Raw genomic sequence first — 12,731 nt, 5'->3', positions numbered from 1 at the left:
GCCCTGTCCTCATCCTACGCTGTGTACGTCCTAATATGACACGAGTCTGAATCTTTTCTGAAAGAAAACCGAAAGTGCGCCGGAGTTCACACCGTGTCGCTCTTGGTTATGATGTGAACAACGATCGAAGAAACTTTTGTGGTCGGTGCTTTGTTTTTATAGGATGTCTGAGGGACAACTTCAACTATTTCATGACTGAATTTCAAGAATCTGCACATTATAAAAATATCAGCATGACATAAAAACACACAAACAAACCTACAAGACAGAGTCATGTGGACAAAGACCATCACCCCCCTCACACCCCTTTACAAAGAGTCCAGTACACAAAGCAATATTGACACTCTCTCCCCCCTCTTCATCCTCCTGGCCTCAATACAAGCTGTCAGTTTCACTGCAGGGAGACGATATGAGGAGGAGTAGGAGAGACACGACAAACCAGCTGCTCCGATCCACATTTTACATGCAGCTAAAATTAGATTTCTGAAGATGGATTAGAAGCTGCTCAGACAGAGCTGACAGGCTTCTCAGATGGTTTAAACCGAGAGACAGTAAAACATGAAAAATCAGAGCACAGCTGGAGCTATAATCAGAAAGAGCAGCAAGTACTGTTCACAACACTGAAATTCACTTTAGCTAATCTCAGAAAGCACCAAATTAAATATAGATTTACACATTTAGATGACTGTGAGGCTCAAACTGCCATTAAAAACCGATCCGATGAGCCACAGCCTCAGTGACTGTACCTGATCTAAGAAGCCGTAGAGTCGGACGGCCCGCTCGATGTTCTGCCCGGTACTGCTGACCCGCTGAGTGAAATCCTGCAGCTGAGCCCAGAAGGAGTGAACTTTGTCCTCGTAAATGTGGAGGTCAGCGGACGGCACGTCGTCCCGGCGCTCCAGCCGAGACAGCAGCTCCTTCCCTCGTTTACACTGGTCCTGCACACAGAGGAAACAGACCTCATCCTCTGTGGGGACCAGTCCTCAGTATGGGCTAAAAGAAATGTTTGAACGAGTGAGAGAGAGAGTGTGTGTGTGTGTGTGTGTGTGTGTGTGTGTGTGTGTGTGTGTGTGTGTGTGTGTGTGTGTGTGTGTGTGTGTGTGTCGTACGTATGCTGTTGTGCAGAAGTCCTTGTAGTCCTGCTGTTTTTCATTCAGAAGCACCAGAGAGTCTGCCGGCTCTTCCAGACTCTTCAGACGAACTTCACCAACCTCCTGTAGCCACGTCTTCACCTGACACACACACACACACACACACACACACACACACACACACACACACTTCTTAAAAAACCAAACAGAACTCCAGTCGACACTTTTTTTTTATGGTTACGAAGTCAAAGAATGACAGAAAAACAAAAAATAAGGCTAAGAAAGGAAAAAGAGAACCAATCAATGCTGCAGCTCTGTCAGCTCGTCTATGCCTGAGGGCCGAATGTCTGACAGTTCATCCACACCCACAAGCAGCAAATCACTCACATATGGATCTACTTTAACCTGAATTACCCATTTATGAAATCCATATATCATCTAATGTTTATTCATTTTCCTAATCATTCATTTGTGAGTGTGCTCAGGGAGGGAAGTGTTTCATCCTGTCAAAGCTTCAGAAGACGAACTCGTTCCAGTTTAACTCCAAACACATAATTGGTGTTTTTCTGTTGATGGTTATTGATCTGATATTAATCTGATGTTATCAGGTAATAATTCGATTGCTTACAGCTTAGAGCGCATATTTCCAAACATGCCTCCATTTCACAAAAAAGATGTAGTAAGTTAAAACCTCCCTACATCTGACAACCACAACTCCACTTTAGTTTTTTCCTCCTACTGACAAGATACAAGACACCAGAGTTCAGGTTAAAAAAAAGAAAAACATCTGAAAATTATATTTTTTTAATGTATTTATTGTGCATTACTTCTTTTGGCCTACTTGCAGTACCTTCACAGCACACCAGGGGGCTGCTGTCCACACTTTGATCACTGGCTAAGAGCGTAACCAAGGAAACAAAGGAGGTGGGAGTGTCTCAGTGTCACTTAGAGTCACGGTTCATCATGAAGTCAACTCCTCACATTAAGACGACACTGATGTAAATGTCAGTATGAACGATGCATACTGAGCGTGCTCAGACTGACCTCGCTGAAACCTTGCTCCAGGTTCCTGAAGTCTGCGATGAAGTTCAGCTCCTGCGTTTTGGAGTTGGACAGCATCACCAGGCGGTGGAGCAGCTCGTCCACCTGCTCGTACAGAGCCGACACTGACTCCACCGCCGCCCGCTGGTCCACCGCCACGCCGACGCTGCTCTCCTCCCTGCGCAGCCACGCCAGCGAGGCGCCGCCTTCCTGCTGGAGCTGCACCAATCGGCTGTCTGCGAGGATGCTGCACATCACTGCCCTGTAGCGGGACAGCAGCAGCTCGGCATCCTGGCAAAGACAGAGAGGTTTGAGCTGGTGTCTGAACCTTTATGTGAGAACAGAGCAAAACCACAAACTGTTCAAGTGAATAAAAACACGCAGAGTGGATTTTAATACTTGTGAAGGGATCAACAGCCTCCTGTTGAAACTGTTCATGTTTTCAATGAGCCCAACTTTTAGACCTCATTTCCAGTTTTATATTAAACCCAATTTGTATAACATAAGAACAGGAAATGATAAACTTTACAAAAGTTTTGAAAAAGTTCTGGAATAGCACCGTGAATTTGGTCAGAGTTCCATTTGCCCAGAAAGGATTAGGAGCACGAGACAGTCTTTCAGTCATCCAATCAGATATCTTAAAAAGACGACTGTATCTCAAACTCCAAGCAGGGAAGATGGTTCAGAGTTCAACTGACTGAGTTGTAGTCCTTAGCTCTCCTAAAGACTACAACCTCCCCCCGATTGTTCTTATATAACTAACAAATTTGTTGTTAATTGGACAGATTTAGGTTCCTAAAGTAAAAATACTGGCTACCCCTCAGCAGACACACCTATGGTATCAATTTGAAGCTCCTCTGCTGCCTCACTCTCGCATGTACAAACTAAGGTGTCCACGCGCGCCCGGCTGGCGGGGTAATCACAGTACCCCGTCGGCCTTTTACAGGTGAGGAGTAGACACAGATCTAGCACTCTCTTTCCATGCCGTGTGTGTTTTTACCTCAGCGGTGTTCGGTAAAGGTGTGGATTGCAGCGCGTTGATGCTCTTCTGCAGCAGGCTGATGACGTCCTCACACTGACGGGTCAGCTGCTCCAGTCTCTGAGGGACAAACACACATTTTCATTGTGTGAATCGTTTCCAAAGCCGCACACTTAAACTCACTTATGAAAGAAGAAAAGAAGCTTTAAATAGTCAACTGGAAGGTGAATAAAACCTTCCACTCTACGATACAAACCTCATGTCATTAGCACCCCAGGAATGTGGGACAACCTGTCCAATTATTTTTTAATGAAGCATGCAACGTTTCAGCTGCAGAAAAGCAAAGAGGAGCTGTGAAAGTCCAGAATCAGACATGCCTCACCTGCACCAGCGAGCAGGGATTAACCTGTGCTGACTGATTTGGGTTTGTCGTGACACTGAGACGTCTGTCCAACACGCATCAGTACAAACATGGAATAATAGTCTGAGTCTTATACTCATGTAGGTGAAACAGTTTTCTGATGACTACAAATCATCGAAACACTTAAGAAAGGTTTGACATTGTTCTAACAAACAGACTTCACCGCGTTCGTGTGTTTCACTGTTACACGTCTGCCTTGTTGTTTCTTTTTGACTGTTCATTTTAATCTGTGTGCGAGTTTTACACTGACCAATCTGAAGCTGACCCAGCTGCTCTGACTGAAGATGAAGGATCCTCCAAACTCCACGGGAAGCTGTCGGAGCTCCACGTGTTTCTGGACAGACTTTGGAGAGCTCAGCACCTCCACCTGCACAACAGAAACATCAACGCACACTTTAAAACATACATTCACACAAAGGTGTTTGTGAGCAGCTGCGGTGTAAAGTGTTACCTGTGTAGCTGCAGGTTTGTCCACACGCAGAGATGAGTCCTTGTTAGCAAGGATCAAAACACCGTGGATGGAGACTGGTGTGTCCTCCTGCGCACACGCACGCACGCACGCACACGCACACACACACACACACACACACACACACAAGTTGTTCATGTATTTAGAACAAGAACCAATTGACCACATTTTCAGAGAAAACCACTAAAAACAGAATTAAACTAATAAAATACATCAGGAAACAAAACCGTTCTTAAAACGGGGCTAAAAACTGGAGTCTGGTTGATTTTCAGGTTGTTAGTCTGCTGGGGGTCGAGCTTTTCAGATGTTCTGCTTTCAGGATTTAAAGTTTGATTAATGCTAATAAATTCAGATAGAAATAGCCTGTGAGTCACTGAACCCATATATTAAAGAAAAGCACTGGTAGACAAAGAGTGCTGTTGTTGATGCGTTATACTCACGACCTCTGACCTCTCTGGGTTCAGTCTGTCAGTGAAACCAGCTGACTGGAACTATACAAAGCTGTGTGTGGACTTGTTTCTAATCCATAAACGATAAATTTCAAAAGCAGCAGCAGAGCAGTCCTCCAACCACCGCAGTTTGTAACTAACGCCCCCTGTTGGTCACTGACCAATCAGAGCACATCATTAAGGAGCTCAGTTGGCCTCTGTAACCACACTTCTCTCTTCCTAAGTTTTCCAGTGAGGTGGAGATAAAGTTTACGGGAAAAAAAACTTCTTTTTTTTAAACTAACTGACTGTCCCCTCGTTCCTGAAGGTCACTGACGATGTTCAGACCTGGATGCCAGAGGGGAGGACAGAGTAAGGATCCATAATCCATTTCCTGTTTGACCAGAAACTAAAAAAAACTGTGGCTGCACAGAAACCTACAGCTTCAACTTTGATACTTTAAACAGAAACAAGAAATCATGATTGAAAATGTAAAAAACATTCTCAGATTCATGGTCGATCAGAGATAAGGACGACATATTCTGCTCTCTACAAATGTTTCTCCACTATTCACGTTCTGCATGTATTCCTCATCAGGAGCAGCTGCATCATTGTTTTAATAGGAGCTGAGATGCTGTCTCTCACGAGTGCATGTTTCTCTAAATGACTCCTGGAGAATAAAACGACTCTGAGGGGCTGAAACATGAGAGAGACTCCAGAATTAGTAAAGCCACCTTTTCTCGCACGCGCTCAGTCTGCAGCTCCACAGCACAGAGCTCCTGTCTCCAGGTAGCTCAATCATAACCAACTCACCTGCAGCGACCTGAGGGCGGAGTACAGGGCGGGAGAGGGAGCAGCTCCACGGGCATCCACCAACACCGTCAGCCCCGAAGCTAGCACCTCCTTCCTGTTCCATGAAAGAAGTGATATCAGAGGGTGGACAGCACAGAGACCTGGGTAACAACAGTAACAGAGGAGTGTACCTGAGGGTGGAGGTGTAGTAAAGGAGGAGGCGGGGCAGCTCAGTGCTGTCACAGTCCAGGTGGGACCACACGGGGCTCGTGGTGGAGACGGTAAGCAGCGCTCGCCCACCTTTGTCTCTGGTTCCTGCAGGAAGACGCAGCAACTTCATTTACACACAGAAACAATGACTCCAACTCTGAAGTTCAGTCTCTGCTCCACCTGCCCAACTTTATAAACCTCAGGCTGGAGCTTCTGACTGCCCTGATCTTAGTCTAGTCGGGTCTGAGGCCTGAAACTGGTTGGTACATGACGTTTGTGTTTTCTCACCAGGCAGACAAACAGCTCCAGACCTCAGCAGCATACTGTACAGTCTGGACTGGGAGGACTGGGTGACAGGCTGGACTACCCTTGGAACAGCTGCTGGTTGTTCTGTCGGATTCGAACCAGCAGCCAGAGCAACCTCTGACTGGGCAGGACGCAGCTCACTGCAGAGGCCTGTGAAGAGATGCCGAAATGAACCTGTGTTACTTACAGTGTACTGACACAGCAGGCCTGTGAGGCCCAGTTTTCATGTATGACACAGATAATGGACATGTTCTCACAACTAGAAATACTGTGCTGCTGGGGTTCTCTCACAGATGCAAAAAAAAGAAAGAAAGACCATTTATAGTCCAATCTGGCCATCAAGGACATTTTCATTCTGAGATTCAGCTCCGCCGGGTCATGCCTGCTAAATTTCAGGGCTGCGGTTAATGTAGTTAATGAAGAACTTTAACCGTTAACCTCAAAACAGCAAAACAGCTAAGAACCAGACAAAAGTGTCCTCACTGTCAAGGTCTCCACGTCTGAGGACACAAATACAACAGTGCACGCACTGTTTTTTGTTCACTTAAGTCAAGATGTTGTAAATAAGCTGAAACTGAAGTGACGTACGCCCCTCACCTCACTCCTTTAACATTTAACAGAAGGTATCATCTCTTTTTTTTTCTCATTTTTCTCATTTAGTGAACTCGAAGAAAAGCAGATGATAAACAGTCTGTAACATCTTAAGATAAACAACAAACTCCAGCAGCAGATCTCAGTTTTTCCACACTACTGGACAGGCATGGAGGCTTCACCTGTAGAGTTTCTAAATCCACAAAACTAGAAATGCCTTCATCTTTCATAGACTATCGCTGGCGTCACTGCAACAGGAACAGCAGGGGATTTTATTGACCAATAAAGTAATTCATAATTTTACACTTTTTTTAAAGCCATCTATTAGGTCCCACTGGATGATATAATTTTGATTTTAAATAAAGAGAGAATGTTTTCAGTTAATTCTCAGAGTCCAAGGCTTCATCAGGGTTTCACAAAGTGCAAGTCAGTCGCAGGTGGGAAACAACCCCTGTGCTGTGGGGTATAACCCACAGGGGGTGCTATAATGAAAAGCAGAAAAGTGTACAAATATTAAAAGTGTGGAAAAACTTAAGTACAATAATATAAATATAAATAAATCATGCAGCTACTAAACAAAACAAAACAAAGTTTTCATGACGTTCATGTCTGAACTAACCAAATTGACCAAACTCAAATTACAAAACAAAATAAATCTATAGAGCAAAAAAGTTACGTGCTGATACACACATACAACGTAGACTCCCTGACACGCACTCTCACCAAACCTAACATGAAGACAGAGGATCTCAGCAGTTCCTGTGGTTATGCTTCCTCTGCATGAGATCTATCCAGGCTTCCGTGATTTTGTTCAGTAAACAAATATATCACCTGTGCATCCTTACTCAGTATGTTACTGTCAAGTGTTGGAGCCTATAAGGCAGCGCTCAGGGCAGCAGAAACTGACCTCTTACTGTTTTAGGTATTCTGGGTGATTTGTTTACATTACGATGCACAGAGTCGTTTTTTAGTTCAAAAGCTTGAGGTCATCAAGACTCTGCTGCATCTGAACACATCGTGATAAATCTGCATATTTTACTATTTGTTAAACAACCGGAGGGATGAGACGTTCAGCTTTCTCTGAACTGAAAGACACTGCAGAGAATTCCCCTTAATGGAGCCTGGAGCGAGAGCACAAGGCACACAACTTCCTGTCTGCTCTTGGGTAACAGAGGCAGAGCAGGCCGAAAAAAAAAGTGAATGGTCCTTTAAATGATCAACGCAGTCGTGTGAAATGTGAGATTTTATAGAAAAAACTGAAAACCTGACACAGACTCGTTCACAAGCTGCTCCTGCAGCCACACAGGTGAGTTAAAACAGGAGGTGAAGTCGAGGGTAGTTTTAGTGAAAGAGATGCAAAGGAAGAACCACTCAGCCAATGAGGAGGAGGAGGATGTGATAAAGGAGGAGAAAGAGTGAGTCTGATGGTCTGTGGGAGGAAAAGCAGGAGAGGAAAATGTACTGAGGAGGAGAAACGGGTTCATGTACCTTCAGTGTGACACTCTGAAGCTCCAGCAGCCTCCTCACAGCTCCACCGCTCCTCTTCTTTTTGGACTTCCTGTCCACTGTTGGACTCCTCAGCTTTTGTCGGAAGCAAGTTTTGATGTGCTGCTGGTGTGGAGACGCAGTGCAGTGTTTTACACTCCTCCGCATTATTCTCACCAGTACTGGATTGATCAGATTCTTCTGTGGGTCCCTGAAGTGCACTGCTTTCAGAATAAAAGTCATCGCAATGTGCTTTGTTTTTAGAATAAGAGTCCCCAGGGTCAGGTGTACTTTCAGAATATGTGCTTGCTAAGTGAGAGTCTTCTGTATTATTTTCAGAAGAGCTCTGAGGTTGTGTTTCTTTTTCAGAATTAAAAGTTCCTTGATGTGTTTGCAGTGTGTTGCTTTCACAATAAGAGTCCCTGTGTTGTGTTAGATGTGTGCTGTTTTCAGAAAACAAATCCTTGATCTGCTTGTATCCTGTGCTGGGCCCTTCAGAGCATGTGTGCTGTGTCTGTTTTTCAGAATAAGAGTCCTTGTAATATGGTTCTGTTGCTGTTTTTTCAAAATAACAGCACTCAGTGTGACGCCGTTTATTTTTTTCTGAGTCAGCGTGTCGTTCTCTCGCTGTACTTTCAGAATAATAGTCCGCAAAGTGCGTTTCTGGTGCTGTGTTTTCAGAATACGAGCCCTCAGTGTCTGTTTCTTTTATGTTGCTTTCAGAATAAGAGTCTCTTGCCATCTCTTGTTTGTTATTTTCAGAATTAAAGTCACTGGAGTCTGTCTGTTTAGTGTCACTTTCAGAATAAGAGTTTTTGTAATGTGCTTCTCGTACTGTGTTTTCAGAATGAGAGTCCACCGAGTATGTTTCTAGTACTGTGTTTTCAGAATAAGAGTCCTGAATGTGTGGTTGTTTGTTATTTTCAGGATAACAGTCCTCGCAACGTGACTCTGTAGCTATGTTTTCAAAATAAGACTGCTCAGATTTACTTTGTGGTTTGTTGCTTTCAAAATAAGAGTCAACAGCGTGTGCACGCTGTGTGGCATTTTCAGGATATAAGGTTTCTGAGTCTACGTTTTTTATGTTTTCCGAATAGTCCACAGAGTGCGTTTCTGGTGCTGTGTTTTCAGAATAAGAGTGCTCAGTGTGTAGTGGTTGTTTGTTATTTTCAGGATAACAGTCCTTGCAATATGATTCTGTAGCTATTCTTTCAGAATAAGATTCCTCAGAATGTATTTGTGTTTTGCAATTTTCAAAGCAAGAGTTACTGGAGTGCGATTGCTGTGCATCACTTTCAGAATTTGAGGTTTTTACTGGTTTTATGTTTTCAGAATAAGACTCCTCGTAGTATGGTTCTGTAGTTTTGCTTTCAGAATAAGAGCCCTGCCAGTGTTTCTGTTTTGTGTTATTTTCAGAATAAGAGTCTTTATAATCTGTTTCTGTTACAGAGTCGATGGAGTGTGCTTGTTGTGTGTTATTTTTTAAATAAAAGTTTTCAGATTGCTTTTGTTGTGCGTTACTTTCAAAATAAGAGTCTTTATCTGTGTGAACCTCTCCACATCCCTTTTCTTCTTCTGTCTCTCCTCCTCTTGCATCTTCTGTCACCATTTCCTCATCCTCATTTCTTTCTTTACTTTGTTGCACAATCACAACCTGTATCTCCTCCTCGACCTCTACTTCCTCTGGGCCTTCTTCTACCTCATCTTCTCCATCTTCATTCAACTCGTCTTCTCCATCTCCCTCTGTATCTTCACTTTCAGCTTCCTCCTCATCACTTGGGAACTCTTCCTCCTTTGGCACCTCCTCTTCTTCCTCAGCAGCTGAAATTACAGCTTCCTCCTTGTTACTTTGCTCCTCCCCCCCCTCCTCCACGCTCATTTCTGTGCAGGTTTCAGGTTTAGTGTTCAGATTTGTGCCTGTGTCAGTACCTTTTGTTTCTTCCGATTCACAGATGGATGTTCCTGTGACTTCAGGAGGGGCAGAGGAGGAGAAAGGGGTCGGGACCACAGCTTCACGGTGGTCCTGGTGGATGCTCTCTTCCATGAGCCTGCAGGTTGCATCCTCACAGGGCTGCGGGAAGTTGCTGTGTGCGTGAGCAGTGAGTGTGGAAGCAGCAGAGTGTATGTTGGTGGTTTGAGGAGTGTGTGCGGTAGCAGCAGACAGTGTGTGTGTGGTGGTATGTGTACTTGTCCTGGCTCGGTGCTGCAGGCTGATGGACTGGGTTAAAGAGCCTTTCTGTGGGGAGAAGCGAGGAAGCGGGAGCTCCGTCAGCTCCACGTACTCCCCCTCTGAGTCCTCGCCCCCGCTATTTGCTGGTGATTGGTCGGTTTTAGGCGAAGATGGGAGGTGCTTCACATCACTTGAAGAGGTTGCTTCTCTGTTGTTGTCAGATGATGTCTTGATTGCCACATCTTTGCCCTTAATGGAGGAGTCCTGGTCCTCCTTCGGAGCAGCACAGGGCCGACTGATGAATTGTGGGTAGACCAGATCTTCCCAGGGGACCCTAAAGACGTCTCCGTGGGCGGAGAGGAGGCAGCGCTCCAACCTGGATGCTCCGCGCTGCTCCCTCTCCCTGTTGACGGAGTCTAACCAGGCCATGCTAAAGAGCGACTGCAGAGCTACGCCAGACACCTCCTGCTGCTCCACATGATGGCTGCTGGCCGACTTGCTGCACAGGAGCAGGCGCGGTTTTAACGGGATGTCGCCCCTCCAGGAGGCCCTGTGTGCTCGAGGAGGGGGTGGGGCTGCAGAAGGAGAAACCAGCAGGTAGAAGTCTCCTGGACGGAGGAGGCGTGGGTCCAGATGACTGAGCTGAATGACTACCTTCTCGTGGATGCACAAAGGCCAGCCTTCATGACGAAACAGGAAACCACAGTACTGCAGCTGAGGAGAGAAGAGAGCATCCCAGTCAAGACAGAGCGTCATTAAAATCCTGGTTCTGAAGAATATCATCTGTATGGGTGCAAACTAACACCTTCTCCAAATATTGGAACAGAGCAACCACAGAGATTCAATTAAATCTGAGTAAAGTTCCCACCTGATCCCCTCAGAATCAGCTGATTTATCTCTTACAATAACTTTAATCTCTTTAAAGAAATCATGCAAAAGTTTACCTTCATTGTCAAATAACTTGCCCTAAAAGCACACGGGTATAAGTTGCCACTACATCTCTCCATGTGTAACAATGCAAAGCTAAAATCTTGCTAACTTTCAGCATCAGTATCACAGGATACATCATAGTTTTAATAGCAAAACCTGCACTAATTTAACATCTATGGCATAGAGCAGGGGTGTCCAACATGAGGAGCACAGACTCCAACCTGTCCCACTGGAGCATGTTGGAAAAGGTGAAGAAGAGGATAAATTTTGGAATTTCTTTCTTTAATGAAGCGAAATTCCTTTAACAGGTAGAAAAACACATAATTCTGAAATTGCAATGTGTAGTCAAACGTCTTTTCACTGCCACACACAAGAGATTCACTGATCCGACCCACTTAAGATGAAAGTGGGCTCCATGTGGCCCAGGTTGTAAAATCAACTGGACATCCCTGGCACGGAGGAACAGAAACGAGCACTGGAGCACGGAGGGCAGGTGGCTGGTCAAAACACTCCAACAGCTCCATTTTAAAACTTGTGAATTTCACTGTGAAATGAAGAAACCACACTGTTGTATATAACAGTCTCAACATGATGATCAAACAACTTTAGGCCCTGAAGATTTTCAAAGTTCGTGAAGGACACAGAGGATCCACGGATGATCTGTCTGCAGGTTGTTGCACCATCTCCTGTTCAGCTTGTGACAATTTTCTCTGGCGTAAGATGCCACGTCCCTTTTATTTGGTTTACTAAACTTTAGAGGGGAAACTAAAAGTTCTGCATCTTCATCCGCTATTCAGATCATGCAGTGATCCTGAGACTTCCTTTAAACCCACTCCTCTGTATTCTGAGGGCCTGTGACTTGGAACATTTTGCATAGCCTCATTAACAAAAGTGAAAAAATACAAAAAGTGAAAAAACACAAAAGCTTATTTTGAAGGGCAGGTACTGGTTGATCTGTCATTAATATTTTTTAACAAGAGAACAGTGCTTAAAAGTCCATGTTTGGCAGCTGTGGCACATCTGTATCCACTTAGGCTGCTGTAGCTGCTCAGTTAATGAGTCCCTCAAACAGTCTGACATCTTTCTGTTCATTTACAGTCAAAAGTTGCATCACGAAGAAAAACACGCAAACTAGAGAGCAGCAGAGCCTCCCCAAATCTGACGGGACGTGAACGCCCAGCAGCGAGCACGTGAGCTTTGGAGTCGAACACGTACGACAGGCAGGAACAGACACGAATATTCTGTGAGTCGTTTGATTCAGAAACAGTGATAATCTGTGCAGAGATTCCTGTCTGTTCTTGTGTTCACCATCCAAGCTGATGTAACAACAGACTACAGCAGAGGGAATCCACAACAAACAGACACTGAGCGTAAGTTAAGGACGCTTAAAGGTGTGACGAGATTACTCGGGGAAATGCAGAGATACTCACACAGGCATCCTGCTGGAGGTTTTGTAAGAACTGCTTTGCCGGCAGCAGGAAGTGGAGGAGGTAGCGGAGGCCGTCTCCTCGGTAACAGCGCTCCACAACGCTGAGGACCTGACAGAGGACAGTTGGGGATGTGGCTTGGAAGGGTGGGTAGAGGGCTGCCAGAGCCGACTGGATGCACCGGTCCAAAGATTCAGAGTCCTGCAAAGAGTATGAGACGTTTTACTTCAAAGGTAATTTATTTCAGCTGGCAAATCTAAGAGCTCTGCTACACTTTAACAGATGCCACAAATGAGAGTTTCACATTTTCAGATCCCAAAAAAAAAAATCAGACACACTACAGAAGAACCTTTAAACACACAAGGTTTCAATCTTCTTTAATCTGAGCTTC

The 12,731-nt window shown here is 44.9% G+C and overlaps 1 protein-coding gene across 2 annotated transcripts in view; it reads right to left on the bottom strand.

Annotated features, from left to right (window-relative positions):
* Positions 1 to 12,731, bottom strand: part of plekhg4 (pleckstrin homology domain containing, family G (with RhoGef domain) member 4) — a 44,581-nt gene that overhangs the window by 11,155 nt on the left and 20,695 nt on the right. Inside the window, exons 2-12 of one of the 2 annotated variants that reach the window (XM_004539857.4) lie at positions 12,344 to 12,541; positions 7,817 to 10,697; positions 5,720 to 5,887; positions 5,413 to 5,536; positions 5,243 to 5,336; positions 3,984 to 4,070; positions 3,783 to 3,899; positions 3,133 to 3,231; positions 2,136 to 2,423; positions 1,110 to 1,232; positions 747 to 938 (exon numbers count right to left, since the gene is read on the bottom strand). In XM_004539857.4, coding sequence (XP_004539914.3) covers positions 747 to 938; positions 1,110 to 1,232; positions 2,136 to 2,423; positions 3,133 to 3,231; positions 3,783 to 3,899; positions 3,984 to 4,070; positions 5,243 to 5,336; positions 5,413 to 5,536; positions 5,720 to 5,887; positions 7,817 to 10,697; positions 12,344 to 12,541 — 4,371 coding nt within the window. The remainder of the gene's footprint in view (positions 1 to 746; positions 939 to 1,109; positions 1,233 to 2,135; positions 2,424 to 3,132; positions 3,232 to 3,782; positions 3,900 to 3,983; positions 4,071 to 5,242; positions 5,337 to 5,412; positions 5,537 to 5,719; positions 5,888 to 7,816; positions 10,698 to 12,343; positions 12,542 to 12,731) is intronic. The other variant, XM_012920517.4, reaches the window with a different exon arrangement.

The sequence above is a fragment of the Maylandia zebra genome, linkage group LG1, assembly GCF_041146795.1.
Source record: "Maylandia zebra isolate NMK-2024a linkage group LG1, Mzebra_GT3a, whole genome shotgun sequence".
Taxonomy (NCBI): Eukaryota; Metazoa; Chordata; class Actinopteri; order Cichliformes; family Cichlidae; genus Maylandia; species Maylandia zebra.
Note: the sequence above shows the minus strand (reverse complement) of the source record. Positions and strands in the feature narration are given on the sequence as shown.